Consider the following 15,234-nt stretch of genomic DNA (forward strand, 5'->3'; position numbering starts at 1 on the left):
CCAAAAAATTAATACAATCAATTAAAGAGTAATTTCACCCAAACTAAAAAGATGAGAATATTTTGAATGTGTCATCTCGTCTATCCAGAAAATAGGCCCTGGTTAATCTACATGATATTCCTTTTTTTTGCTAAAGGAATAGTCCTTGTAAAACCTGTTCATAGTTTTAACCAAAAACAATGTGCTCACCCCGATTGTATTAAAGTATGGCCAGAAGCTTTGGGATGGATACCTCAAACTTTAGCATTTCAAACCCAAAACGATCATCAAAGGAAATGTATTTTGTGTTTGTTTACTCAAAAGTGAGCCCAAAGTAAATAATATAAGTATCTACAATAATAAAGTTGTCATAAAAGTAACTTATTTTGTATTATTATAACTTTCTCTTGTTTGTCAAAGGTGGGCGAGTGGAGGCGGAACAAGAAAGTGAAAGCTTAGCTGTGGCTGCAGCGGAGTTGCACATCACAGCAGCTTCGTCGACCGAAAGTCCCGACACTGGTGAAACAGAGGAATCAGTGTCAGGAGAACAACAAAAGACTGTTCTGAAACACGAAGGAGATGTGGGCATGGGGAATTCAACAAGGGAGGAACTTGGTACACCAACGCATCTCACCTGTCTCACCGTTCAACCAAACAGAGTTCTGTGCGGGGTAAGACTGGAGCAATTCTACATTAATGCCAACTTTTCTTAATATAAGTGAGTAAGAGAGGAAATTACAATACTATGTTATTGCTATTGTCTAAGAAAGTTAGATTTAAGTTAACATGAACAATGGGTAGTTTAAGATGTTATAGATGGCACTGAGATACCACTCATAACAACCTGTTTTTACATAAAAATAGTAATGCGCTTGTTTAAATAATACATTTCTTTCTTGCTTCAAGGAACCGGAGAGACTTTTTATCATTTTCACACATAAACTAGATGAAGGGTGTGTACCGGAGGTGGAGTTTTCATCTGACAATATGGCTGCAAAAAGAGTCCCTGCACTTTGGAGAATGAATACACTATAACTGTTTCTGCTCCTGGTAAGTATCTCCAGGAGGTCATGTGACCTTAAGATGATTTTTTTTTGGTGTTGATGGCAAGAACTAGAAAACTTCAATCCAAAATGACTGTGTTGTTTTTTTATCCCCACTAGATCTGCCTGCTGGAGTGGTGTCACTCACCATGTACACTGACCAGTCCTGTGTCAGCTTGAAGTCTGTTACTTATTATACCAATATGGGAGAAGTTAGTCAGTATATTGAAAATGCTACTGATCCTGTTGACTTCATCTGCCAGGTAAGACATTCACACCATAACCAGTGATGTTTTACTAATGTTAAAAGCTATCCAGATTATGTAAGTAGTTTTTTTCCATCCAGGCCTTCAACTTGACAACCAATGCAACTGAATCACTGGACAACATGCTTACTGACTCGTTAAAATCCAGGATGCCGGCAACTGGTCTTCAGCTGTTTGGAATAAGACAGATAGAAGAAGACAACATGGAAGCATGTGAGTACAAAACTCTGATTTCTAGTCATTTGTTTTAGTGGTATTCTCCAAAGGATTTCCCAAAGTTGCTGGCATATGAGCTGTTGTTAAAGTATAAGAAGAATATATCCGGAAGCACTTGAAAGAATATTTCACCAACATCTGCAATTCCAATGAAAGCTCAGAGAGTAATCAGTCAAGATACGATCATTAAAGATTGTTTTATGTCTTTCAGATCAGCGTGATGAGGAGCTTCCCACGCTGCTCCACTTCGCTGCTAAATACGGCCTGAAGAAGCTGACCACCGTTCTGCTTCAGTGTCCTGGGGCTCTGCAGGCTTACAGCGTGATGAATAAGTCTGGAGACTACCCAAACACACTGGCAGAGAAGAGCGGCTTCTCTGATCTCAGACAGTTCATGGATGAATTTGTTGTAAGTCCAGTAATGAAAGCTTATTTTTTCGTTCGATCGTGTCAGGTTCTTGCATCTTTGAAGGTTCTCACCTTCTGCCTGCTGCTTGTGTTCAAACAAATCTAGGAGACAGCGGACATGCTCAAGTCTCATATCGAGGACTCCATCAACACAGAGGAGCCTGCAGATGTGTATGAGATGATGTCCAACCCTCAAGATATCATGATGAAGTACTCTGGGTGCCCAGAGGACATATATGAGTCCATGCTGGGGATTGACCCTGATTGTGTAGAGGACTTATGTAAGATCAACGTCTTTTTTTCTATTGGTTCTCAAAATGACCAATACAATATGTATGCATGCTGATGATGCTGTTATTTTCAGATGAAGTGATGAACCCAGAGGAAGCAATGCTTAGGAAGTTCTTTGAAGGTAAGCATTGAATACCTATAGCATCATGTATATTATAGTATCCTGTTCTAATATTTAAAGTGGTTACGATGTGCCCTTCAGTAAGACGACATGCCAGTGAAAACACTTACATCAAGGAGTACCTTAAAGGGGAGGAAGAGGAAAAAGACAATCCTAATGACTTCGTTCCAATTGAAGAAGAGGAGGACCCTTACGATCTTTGCCCGGAGGATATCTATGACACTGTAGATACAAATCCAGCCGTCATGAATCGTCCCCCAGCCCCAATCCCCAGACCAGAGTCCGCGTGTGATCTGAAAAGCCTATGACTGTCATCTCAAGAGGTACTGGTCATTTTCTGTTTTGCTGTCCCATAAAGTGTTCTCTTTATACATCAGATCTCATAAAAAAAAAATGTTCTACAGTATTTTCAGATAAAGCTACGTCCCAGACTGCTGCGATGGAAAGTGGATGTCCTGCAGGTAAAGCTCAGTTTAAATCATTTAAATTATTTGTTGTTATATTTCAGTCTGTTTTCTCATCATTTATATTCCAAGTTAATAAGAACATTGCAAAACTGTTAAAGAGGCCCTATTATGCTAATTGTCAGGTTCATATTTGCAATTTTTCTGCCTCTACTGTGACATGTTTCCATACAAAAAAGGGCTTTATTTTTCTCATACTGCCTGTGCTGCAGCACCTCTTTTCACCCTCTGTCTGAAACCAGAGCCCATTCTGCCCTGATTGTTAAGCTGGCCAGCTCTGTTGGGATTGGTCAACCGCTTAGAGATAGTAAACATTATCTACAGTATGATATCCTTAGAACAGTTGTACATTGTCTGTTCAAACCTGTATGGAAAAAAAAACCTTTTGATTCTAATCCGTTGTGGAATTTAAATAAGAAGATTCAGATTTGAGGTTCTTTACTTTACTTACTTCATTTAAACCCACCTTTTCCAGCTTCAACATTAAACACATTATTGCATAACTCATTGTTATTATTCTGAAAGGGACTATCCTACATGTGTACTTTTGAATGTTGGACTGTAATTATATTATAACTATATAATAACATTTTGATGTTAATATTGTTGCTCACCTAAGTAAAACTATGGTTGAATACTTTCTCCACCACTGTGTCTAATCACCCATACTGTACATGATAACATTGTACTGATTGAATCATAGACTTATCGTTATTTTAGTTTTAGTTTTTTTAATTGTTTGCCCCAGCATTTGAGCATTCTACCGATTTCCAACATGCATTTGCTGTGCAACTTATTTTAGAGAAGGAGGTGGCCATGTTTTATCAACACTAAGTTTAGGAAATGTAATTGAGGCCACTGTGTAATGCTACAGTTATTTTGAAAGGCTGGTTGACTCATTTTGTTAATCGAGACCTGATAAAAACAGAAAAAATATAAATACTGTTCTTCACACATCACTGCTTCTTTGACTCGGCTTACTGAAGTTGAACCTAACCAATGAGCTTACAGTAGCTTTTTGCATGAAACTGTTGTACAACTTAAAGACATCATAAAAACAACAGTTGCAGTGTACTTACCAGCCATTGAAAGTGGAAAATAAACTTTGTTTACTCCATTGTTTTTGTTAAATAACAATCATCCAGCTCGGCCTGCGGAGGACGCTCCTCTTCCTGTTTACGACCCCTACGCTGGGATGAAGACTCCTGGACAGAGACAGTTGATATCCCTGCAGGAGAGGGTGAAGGTGGGGGAGATTACTGTGGATGAGGCCGTCCAAGAGTTCAAGACCTGGCAGTTTGACCATGAGCGGAGGTCCGGCTCCATACGCTATCAGCAGGTAGAAAAACAACACAATATTTAAGTCTGTAAGCTGATTGGTGGTCAATAAATACATCTAACGGGTGTGCTTTTCTTTTTTTTTCAGGAAAATCTGAAGAGATTGCGAGACAGCATCACCAGACGTCACAAAGAGAGAGAAAAGAGTGGAAAAGAGCTCGGTAGAATCATTTGAATTAATTCTCTAAAGCTACTTTAATATGTAGTGTATCTCCTAAACAAAAACCCATGTACTTGCTTTCTTTAAATACAGTAGATAGATATCAATAGATATCAGGACTGCAGAAAGTCTACACATCTTCGTTGTAGTCTAAAAACCCACCTGATTCCACTAAGATCAGTTGGGTGACCATTAAGATCTCACCAAAATACAATATGGTAGTACTTAAAATGATTTGACTTATTGAAGCTAATCTGTTCCTTACATGACGATGATTAAATCAAGTATTGAATCACACAGCGGATATCAAACACACCCTGTAAAATGTACTGTTATTTGATGTGTTTTTATCTCCTTTCAGATTATGAGATAAGTGCCCCGCTGCAGAGGAACCTATACTGGGGGTCCGGTGTGACGTTAGAGTGTTCTGTGTACGAGCCCACACCCAGATTGATGGGGCCCCCTCCTCCAGTGGCTCCACCTATCCAAAGAGGGGGCTGGAAGACAGGAAGCACGTCCAGCACATCCAGTAAGCTTTTTTTATTTGTTTTGTTTCTGGCTCAGTGGTCAGAACTGTAACAGATTTGTTCTTGTGTTTGCATTGCTTGTTTTCCTCCTTTCCTTTTATAAGCATGTAGGGGGCAATTTATTATCTCAACTGATTCGAGTGATTGCTGCTTTGTGATGGTGACCTGTGGGGGGTCCTGCCTCCACATGATGCACATAAGTTAATGACACAGCCCGTAATTATCTTTTCCATTCAATGTTTGTGCTAAAAAGGCAATACTAATTGTATACCTACTGTAATACCTACTGTTGCCATCAATCTTAAGAAAAAAAACTCAGACAGGATGCAGGAGAAGAAAACCATCCATCATTTCATTTGCACCTTGTTAGAAAGCCCCCGGCAGAAGAAGGTGAAAAGTTAAATCTAGTACACAAATCCAAAACTAGATGAAGCAGTGGACACAGCTGACTTTACTCAACAATCTTTGTCAATGAATGCGAAAGCTTTTTGGTTTGCGCTCCTTAAACGTTCAGGCTGAGGCCATGGTTGACACGCTATCTCATTAATTTGTTTCACAACCCCTAACTTCCTTTTTCTGTTACTGTATGTGACTGCACGACATGAAGTGTGAGGTATAGGGCAGCAAGGGAGGCTTAAGTTTCTGACTTTCTAAAGAAAGGATAATTCCCAACATCCTGTGTCACAATATTGGACATTGATTTATCATCCGTGACCAGCACCTTGGCCAAGTCTTCCTGCTGATCAGAACTGTAACATTTTGTAGAAATGACTTACAAGCCTTGTTATGATTGTGCCTATTTCAATTATGTATTTTTTTATTTTAATAGCTCCCTTGATGAATCCAAACTAGATCAAATGGGATTAAGAATGGCAAAAACAAATCTCTGAGGAGCTTATTGTGTTTGGTCTTTTGAAGATTCACTCGATTCTTTTATACCGTTTTATTCTATTTTCTCAGATTAAAGTCATCATAAGCTCAATAACTAAGATAGAATTACATAACATGTCATTTGAGAGCTCTCCAGCTTTGCCCTTTTGACATTTGACATTTTTAAATGTCCCTGCAATACTTATACAGACCCAATATTGCATTTTTTTGTCACAAGTTTAATAGGAAACAGAAATATTTCTCACAGGCAGATCCCTGTTTGACAAACGTTGGTTGCTTTTAAAAGACATACTTTTGATAAGATATGGCTGCGTCTTATCGGGGACTTCAATAATCCTTAACAGTCAGCAAATGTTGAAGATATATTATGTATTATTTCAAGGTTTTTTCACTAGTATATGGTCTTGACATTAAACTGTTATTTGTTTTATAAAGGAACTGTCAACTTACTTAACTGTACTTTGTGTCTTATTCTTTTTAGCTGAAAGACAAAATGAAGCACTGATATGTTGACACAGTTTGACTATTTTCTGAGCCTACAGATGAGTCTGTCTATTGAGTGTGATCCCGCTCTGATCGCTCATATCTCTCCCTGCTGACATATTATTTAGCTGTAACGTCTTTGATGTTTTTATAAGCATTTGGTGAAGTGGTCTGCAGCATAATTCACCACAAGCTCTAACCTCACAGAAATGTAATCACATGTTTTCCTTCTACATTTGTCTTTCTTCACATCAGGTACGGAGAGCAACAGACTCAGCACTCACAGCACCATCAGCTACAGCAGCGGCACCGAGCCTGAGTTTGAGGTGAGCACGAAAGGACAAGAATTTTTTCAGTACACATGGAAACCGCAATGTTCACACTTGCTTAACTCGTTAAACAGGAGAAAGTCGTCCATGAGGGGCTTTTTTTTCTGCATGAGTGTCTAAACCAAACTGAACCTTCACTTTCTGTTGTAGCTGCACCCGTAACAAACAAGTAACATGCATCACACTACATGTGAGGTAGAAAAAAACATGGCATTTAGTCTGTGGATACTTCAGTGCTTCAGTTCCTAAAAGTACAGATCTACTTATACTCATATAAAGACTTTTGTTCTTGAGAAATATTTGAAGCTTGCCACGCATTGCTCAATGTTCAATCAGATCTGTACATTGTTTTCTGCAAATTATTAAATATCATCCAAATTTCAAAAAAGCCAAGAGTGATAACTTTAAGCGGCTTGCTTTGACAAACCAACGGCTAATACCTAAAGATTTGACGTTTGCTATTATATAAGACAAAGAAGTGCAATAAATCCTCACACACTAATCATTTTTCACTCGTTTTTTGTTGATCCAGTAATTGATTAATTATCTAATTGTTTTAGCTGTTAAGGCAAAGCACTGTGGAATGTTTGGTTGGTCAAAAATGTGTTTCAGGTGTTGTCACATATTTGATCAGATTTTTTTTCTCCAAAAGGACATGGTAGAAAATCTCCCTCCTCCATCACGACCTCTGAGGTCATCGAATGCATCGCCCTTAGCTCCGCCTAGGATTCCTCCACGGGTCCCAGAGAGGTCAGTTTTGGTAAATGTGTAAATACAGTTGTATTTAAAGAATACAATCTCAGAAATACACTGCCCGGCCAAAAAAATGGTCACAAGCCTGTGGGGGCAGTGCTCTGGGGTTGCTGCAGTTGGTCTGGTCTAGGTTCAGCAACTTGCCCAAAGTATGAGGTCAGCTGACTACCTGAGTATACTGAAGGACCAGGTTATTCCATCAATGGATTTTTTCTTCCCTGATGGCACGGGCATGTTCCAAGATGAGAATGCCAGGATCAATCGGGCTCAGATTGTGAAAGAGTGGTTCAGGGAGCATGAGACATCATTTTCACTCATGGATTTGCCACCACAGAGTCCAGACCTGAAACCGATTGAGAATCTTTGGGATGTGCTAAAGAAGACTTTGCGCAGTGGTCCGAATCTCCCGTCATCAATACAAGATCTTGGCGAAAGATTAATGCAAGACAGAAATAAATGTTGTGACATTGCGAGGCTTGTGGAAACAATGCCGCAGCGAATGCATGCCGTAATCAAAGCTAAAGGCGGTCCAATGAATATTAGAGTGTGTGACCTTTTTTTGGCCAGGCAGTGTATATTGTGTGTAGCGTAAATTACTTGGTGCAGTTTATATAATTAATTGAGTAACTAATTAGGAAGAATGACACTTTTTATCTAAACTGGAAGTTTATCTTATATCTCTCTGTTAAGTGAGAATATAATATATAATCAATCAATTAATCAATATTCTATCATATTTGAAAGTTTTGATTTCACTTAGTGGCCCTGGCTTCATCTATTTACTTAGTTAACTACCACACACAGTCAAGTAATCATGTTTTTTATAAATAAAATATGTATTCAGTACTAAAGACACCCCAACGACAGAATGTATATATGTCCTGTTATAACATTGACATGCGGAATAGCAGTTCTGCAGTGCAACAGTAACAGTGTGGATGCTTTTGCGATGTGCGACAGAAACAAACAGAGCCCAATAAAGAATCTACAGGCAGGGAAGAGCATGACAATAAGTGATGAAGAGGAAATGGTCACTGACCAATGATTCGCAGCTGTGCGAAAAGGAAGGAAGCTAAAGTGAGAAAACAACAAAGGCATTGATGATCTTTAAAATATCTACGTAAAGTGAGAACATTTTAAAACCAAAGCCCACATCAAAGTGACTCTTAAGCGGGTTTAAAATAACTGTACTCAGTTCCCGTAACTCAGAAACTCGGCAGTCTTGTGATCATAAGTGACAAAGGCCTTATCTCCTTAAAAAGCATTGTGGGCAACAGAACAGTGTGTACTGCAGCTCTCCAGTTATAAAGTGTGTCAAGCTGTTGAACATTTTATATACGTATGTACTTACTTATGTACATAGTGTCTTTCAATATCACGTTTCTGCACAGAGAATCATAGTTGTTTTTAAAAGCTACGTCTGCTAACCTTAAGAAATAACTACAATATCTCAAAAGTAAGTATAAAGAAATATAAAGGTCATAATAATGGAAAGGGAAAACACCTTCAGCACAGCATGGCAAATAGTGTGCTATAATCATCCTGTGTGGGTGCAATTCTTGCTAATTTTATCTGAGACATTGGGTATGAACTTGTGATTTCAACAGAACATGTATGATGGAGAGATTTGGGGGATTTAGTGTGTTTTCATACATTTTCTCAGCTGTTACCTACAATTCAACTAATTTTGACGCGGTACAATGAAATGCTGATACAATATAATTCACAACAAGCATAGTACTGTATATAAATACAACATAGCGTGACTCAATAAGATAAGATATCTAAGGTCTAGCAACACTTTTGCCTTTGACACGAGACAAGAATATGATATGATACCTTTAAATGTACCAAAGGTGATTTAGATGGTTACATTAGTGCATTGATCTACAAAGGAAAAATGACATGTTTGATCAACATGATTGGCTTCAATAGTGGAATTCCAGTTTTACAAAATCATTGTGCCATAGAATAATATACTGTCTTTAAAACTAATATATAAATGGTACGTTACACCGAAGAGAGAAAAATAAGAAATGTAAAAGCAACTGCCCTTAGGTTTGGATCAAGTAGACAAAACAACCTACGAGAGAATAGCAGTAGTACGTCTGTTTCTATAACACATTTCAGATACAGGCACGGCTCAGTGTGCTTTACATAAAGGAAAGTAGAAACGTACGTCCATATCAAAATAATTCAAACAAAGTAGTCAAATGTAATAAAACAAAGGCTTTTATTATACAAAGAATAAATGTTATATAAAAAAATACAAAGTACAAAAAATAGAATGAAGCACTATTATCTTTTTTGGAAGACCAAGTAGAAAAAGGTTTCAAGGTTTCAAGGTTTTATTTGTCATATGCACAGCAGATACAGCGTATATGTTGGCAATGAAAATCTTATGTCGCGTGCTCCTCCAACAACTCAACATACATGGTGCAAAAGATAAATAAAATAGTGAAAAAGAGAGAAGAATATTTACAATAACAACAATACAGATTTGAGGATGTGAAATATATACATATGTGGAATACATTGAGAGTATTTAAATACTTTACACTGTTGAATGAGGAGGTATGGACAGATGCATATATTATGTATAACAGATGTATATGGCAGATATGTATAATATATAGATATGTGTACTATAAACAGATATGTATGGCAGATGTGTATAATATATATATATATGTATGTATGTGTGTACTATAAACAGATGTGAGTAGACATTCACACAGCTCAGGAGTTCAGTAGTCTTATAGCCTGTGGTATAAAACTGTCTCTGAGTCTGGTGGTCTTGGTCCGGATGCTGCGGTACCGTCTGCCAGACGGCAGCAGACAGAACAGATTGTTGCTGGGGTGATGGGGGTCCTTTAATATCCTACCGGCCTTCTTCCTACACCGCTGGGTGTAGAGGTCCTCCATGGATGGCAGCTCTGTCCTGGTGATGTGCTGAGCAGTTTTCACCACCCTCTGTAGAGTCTTACGGTTGAGGGCGGTGCAACTGCCATACCAGGCGGTGATGCAGCCAGTCAGGATACTCTCGATGGTGCACCTGTAGAAGTTGCAGAGTATCCTGGAGTCCATGTTGAACTTCCGCAGCCTGCGGAGGAAGAAGAGCCGCTGTCGAGCTGTCCTGGATATGACCCTGGTGTGATGTGTCCATGTCAGGTCCTCACTGATGTTAACCCCGAGGAACCTGAAGCTGCTGACTCTCTCCACAGGAGTCCCGTCGATGGTGATGTGTGTGTGTGCTTCTCTCTGCCTCTTCCTGTAGTCCACAATCAGCTCCTTTGTTTTGCTGACGTTGAGATGGAGGTTGTTGTCCTGGCACCAAGATGTCAGGGCTCTGACCTCCTCTCTGTACGCCGTCTCGTCGCCGTCTGTGATCAGGCCGATGACGGTTGTGTCGTCAGCAAACTTGATGATGGTGTTGGAGCTGTGTGTGGCCACGCAGTCGTGCGTGAACAGGGAGTAGAGGAGAGGGCTGAGCACACAACCCTGAGGGGCTCCGGTGTTGAGGGTCAAGGTGGAGGATGTGATGTTCCCCATCCGCACTGCCTGGGATCTGCCCGTCAGGAAGCTCATGATCCAGTCACAGAGGGCGCTGTTGAGCCCAAGGTCCCTGAGCTTAATGATGAGCTTGGAGGGCACAATGGTGTTGAATGCTGAACTGTAGTCAATGAACAGCATTCTCACATAAGTGTTCCTCCGGTCCAGGTGGGAGAGGGCAGTGTGGAGGGTGAGGGAGATGGCATCATCCGTGGACCTGTTTGCTCTGTAGGCAAACTGCAGGGGGTCCAGTGAGTCAGGGAGGGTGGAGGTGATAAAAGTTTTGACTAACCGCTCAAAGCACTTCATGATGATGGAGGTGAGTGCAACTGGGCGGTAGTCATTGAGGCAGATGGGTTTTGTCTTTTTGGGGACAGGGACAATGATGGACTCTTTAAAACATGTGGGGACTACAGACTGGAGCAGTGACCTATTGAAAATGTCTGTGAACACATCTGCCAGCTGAACTGCACACACCTTGAGAGCACGGCCAGGGATGCCATCAGGTCCTGGAGCCCTGTGTGTGTTGATCCTTTTCAGAGATCTACACACATCTGCACTGGTTAAAACCAGTGAGCAGGGATCCTGGGCCTTTGGTGCCTCCACAGCCGGGGGCTTCTCAAAGCGTGCATAAAATGTGTTCAGTTCATCTGGGAGAGATGCAGACACTTCCTCAGCACCACTCGTTGTCCTTTTGTAGTCTGTTATTGTTTTTAGTCCAGACCACATATTTCTGGCGTTGGAGCCCTTGTAGTTCGACTCCACCTTGTCCCTGTATTGTCTTTTCGCACTGCTAATAGCTCTCCGGAGTGCATACCTGGAATTCCTGTACTCATCCAAATCACCGCCGCTGTGCGCGATGGCCCGTGCTTTAAGTTTAGCTCGGACCTCGCCGTTTATCCAGGGCTTCTCATTTGGGAATGTCCGTACAGTAATCCGCGGCACGACGTCATCGATGCATTTGCCGATGTAGCAAATGACCGCGTCAGTGTGTGTGTTTATATCGTCCTCCTCAAACACACACCACTCCGTGATGCCAAAGCAGTGGCGGAGAGCAGAGTCAGACTGCTCGGACCAACGCTGCACTGTCCTTGTCACAGGTCGGTCCTGTAACTACAGCTAGAAGTAGCCTGCAGAATTCCCCCTTCAGTAGCTGTTATCTGCAATTCAAACATTTTGATAACTTGTTTTTTATTTATTTATGAGGATGTAGTAGAAACCTTCAATTAAAAACACCCAAAAGACATACAAAAGGTTAAAGAAAACATACCAAATCAACAGTCACATTTAAATACTAATGCTAAAAAACAGAAATGTAATAATTGTATCTTAACAATAAAAGGTGGCAAAGCAGGAGTCATTTCTTTATTCACAGTAGGACCAAATGTTTAAGAGTTAACTTTTCTTTTCAAATGTATATATTTATAGAAACTCTCCATGAAGATGAACATTCTTAGCCTTTCTAAATGGATATATGGATTTGTAAATTCCCAAACTAAAAGGTTAATCTGTCTAAAGAGGCATTATAAACGTTGTCATTTTGCAACCCAATTCTTAAGTCTTGATTTGAACAAAAAAAACGTTGTTTGTTTTATGAAACACTAGTTTTAAAGGCTGGATGTATGTGGTGATTACTTTTTTGATGATAATCATAAATGGGAATTCACAGTCCACCCTCCCTTTACTGTAGATCTACAGCCCCATCAGGTCAATGATCTTACAGCACTGTTTTTTTCTCACAGGATGCTAGAGAACGTGCTGCATGAGCGCTACATATCCTGCCCGACTCGAGCAGTTCCTCAAAGACCGACTCAAAGACACACAAACTCAGCACCTCCCGTACCTCGGCGCCTGCGGTGATCAACACATGTCCACTTTAGCTGGGTTTGATTTAAAGCATTTTAAAAAGGAAGGACGACTTAGCAAGACAGTGTGTTCCTCTGTAAACAGACATCAGGACTTAAAAAGATGCCTACATGCAGAGAGACGTTTTTAATGTTGTGTCTTTTTTTGCTTTTATGTGCCTAACATAATTAATTCAGCCCCCATATTGATTCATTGTGTGCATGTGTGTAGGCCTGTGTATTTGTAGGTGTGATTGAGTCTGTGATATTGAGTGTTTATGTTTTGATGTGTCTTTCCTGAAAAAAATGTTAGCTGTGGTAACTGTGGAATTTTAGTATGTTGGTGAGAAAGGGGAATAATTGTTTTTAATTCAAATCTTGCGTATGACATTAAAACAAGTTTGTAGTTGGTCTCCTGTTAACTGAGCCAGTGATGTTGATGTTGTTCAGTTCACAAGATAATTATAATATTCCTTGATGTATTACAAGCATTTCATTTAAAGTTCTTTTGACATCATTTTTATTTTACCTCAAATGATGTCACAATCATACTACTTAAAGGACTTACAGGTTGGTTGGCTATTTTAATATTTGTTTCTGAAACTTGTAAAAATAAGATTAAGGAAACCGGTTTGGACCTACATCACTTGTCTAACTTCTGTACAGAATAAATATAAGAAAATATTTTCCTTTCAGGTCGGTGTATGTTTTGGTCATTGGATTTTCTTTTCACTAAAGGATATTCAAAAACCAAAAATGAGTGGATATTTAATTTTTGTTTTAAAATTGAAAAATAAAATTGAAATGCAAGGCGTTTTTCTTTATCATGTTCAAAAAGCTATTAACTTAACTTCAAAAATGGCATGATTTTCATTTTCTTCTTCTTAAAACAAAAAATAAAATCACTAGAAAACAGAAACGAAAAAACGCCTGTTTTTTCGTTTCTGCTACCGGAACTTACCGTTTACAGAATAAGAGCGAAGATGAGGACGGTCATGTGTCGGCAGTGATTCCGAGGGTCAAATCAGCCCACGCCAAATACATGATCTTTTAACCTTGTGCTCTCCTCAAATGTACTACCCCTCATAAATCAGAATCAGAGAATCAGAATCCCTTTATTGGTCCCACAGAGGGGACATTTAAATGTGCTACAGCAGCAACAGAGCCATCCAGCTTAACAAAAGAAAATATTTTAAAAAAGATATGAAGATAAAGAAAAACACACAATTTACAAAATACACATCCTGAAGGAGATATAGCAGCCCGGTAAATATTGCACAGCTGTTGATAATGGTAGATTTATGTTTGTATATTGCACATAAATTGTTGTTGCACAACTAGTGAGTTTCTGTTTATGTATCTATGTATGTATGTATGTATGAGGGGTCTACCAGGGGCCATGCTGCTTGTAAAGTCTGACGGCTGTAGGAAGGAAGGACCTGCGGTGTCTCTCCAGGGTCTTCATCAGCTGCGATGTTAGCACCACCGGCCGGTAGCTGTTGAAGTCCTTGGGGTGGGTGTTCTTTGGCACGGGTACCACACAGGACGTCTTCCACAGTAGTGGTACCCCCCGTTGCTTCAGGCTCCGATTGAACAGAAACTCCACAATCCCACACAGCTGGTCTGCGCAGGATTTTAGAAGCCTCGAGCTGATGCCATCTAGACCCGCAGCCTTCCGCGCCTTACACCTCTGCAACTCCCTCCTCACCTGGTTTGTTGTGAGGGACAAGGTACCGTCTGCGGGTGGGGGTGTTGCGGGGGGAGAAGAAACTGGAGCTGGTGAAAAAAGTGTCTGTAAAGCTCTTAAACAACTTTTCACTTGTTCAAAACGACCAAATATTAAATGTGTTTTTGTATTTTAACCCTTTACATGCCAATTCATTTATTTGAATTATTTCATTATTTATCACCTTTGTGGCAAAAAAAATGCCTCATTGACTTCCATTGAAACCACCATGCACTCAATACATGAAATTGTGTATTGTTGCCAGTTATATTACGGAGCTTTGTGACTACAAGGGGCCCCAAGAGTTTGTGTGTGTGAAATTGTTTTCCAATCAACATCTGATTCATCAATGGGAACATTTGTTGTGCAAACTGCAACAACAAAAGATAACAGAACAGGACAGATGAAATATAAACACATTTGAAAAATACATATCCAGGCTTTGAATTTGTGATGTATCTGTGTGTGTCAGGGAGAAACAGACACATGGATGGATTGTGTGGGTGGGTGTGTGTGTTTATACACTGATATAACATTATGAACACCTGCCTAATATTATGTTGTCTGGACGTTAGCAGTAGGTCCTTTAAGACCTGTAAGTGACGAGGTGGGGCCTCCATGGATCAGAATTGTTTATCCAGCACATCCCACAGATGCTCAATGGATTGAGATCTGGGGAATTTGGAGGCCAAGTCAACACCTTGAACTCGTTGTTGTGTATCCTTGAACCATTCCTGAAGCACTTCTGCAGTGTGGCAGGGCGCATTGTCCTGCTGAAAGAGGCCACTGCCATTAGGGAATACCGTCTCCATGAAGGGGGGTGCTTGGTTTGCAAACAAGTTTA

General features: G+C 39.9%; 2 protein-coding genes across 4 annotated transcripts in view; both read left to right on the forward strand.

The window, feature by feature from the left end:
• The window catches only part of LOC134858437 (non-structural maintenance of chromosomes element 4 homolog A-like), a 65,346-nt gene that overhangs the window by 44,841 nt on the left and 5,271 nt on the right, over window positions 1-15,234 (forward strand). The window lies entirely within an intron of this gene.
• Window positions 406-13,474, forward strand: LOC134858436 (phosphoinositide 3-kinase adapter protein 1-like). Its single transcript, XM_063874316.1, is given in 17 exon segments — window positions 406-650; window positions 886-985; window positions 988-1,029; window positions 1,143-1,285; window positions 1,369-1,501; window positions 1,716-1,912; window positions 2,018-2,192; window positions 2,276-2,323; window positions 2,405-2,614; window positions 2,617-2,646; window positions 2,728-2,784; window positions 3,933-4,126; window positions 4,214-4,286; window positions 4,647-4,814; window positions 6,442-6,512; window positions 7,168-7,265; window positions 12,563-13,474. Coding segments are annotated over 17 exon segments (1,941 nt in total). The 5' UTR covers window positions 406-566; the 3' UTR covers window positions 12,681-13,474.

The sequence above is a fragment of the Eleginops maclovinus genome, chromosome 22 (genome assembly GCF_036324505.1).
Source record: "Eleginops maclovinus isolate JMC-PN-2008 ecotype Puerto Natales chromosome 22, JC_Emac_rtc_rv5, whole genome shotgun sequence".
In the NCBI taxonomy this organism is placed as follows: domain Eukaryota; kingdom Metazoa; phylum Chordata; class Actinopteri; order Perciformes; family Eleginopidae; genus Eleginops; species Eleginops maclovinus.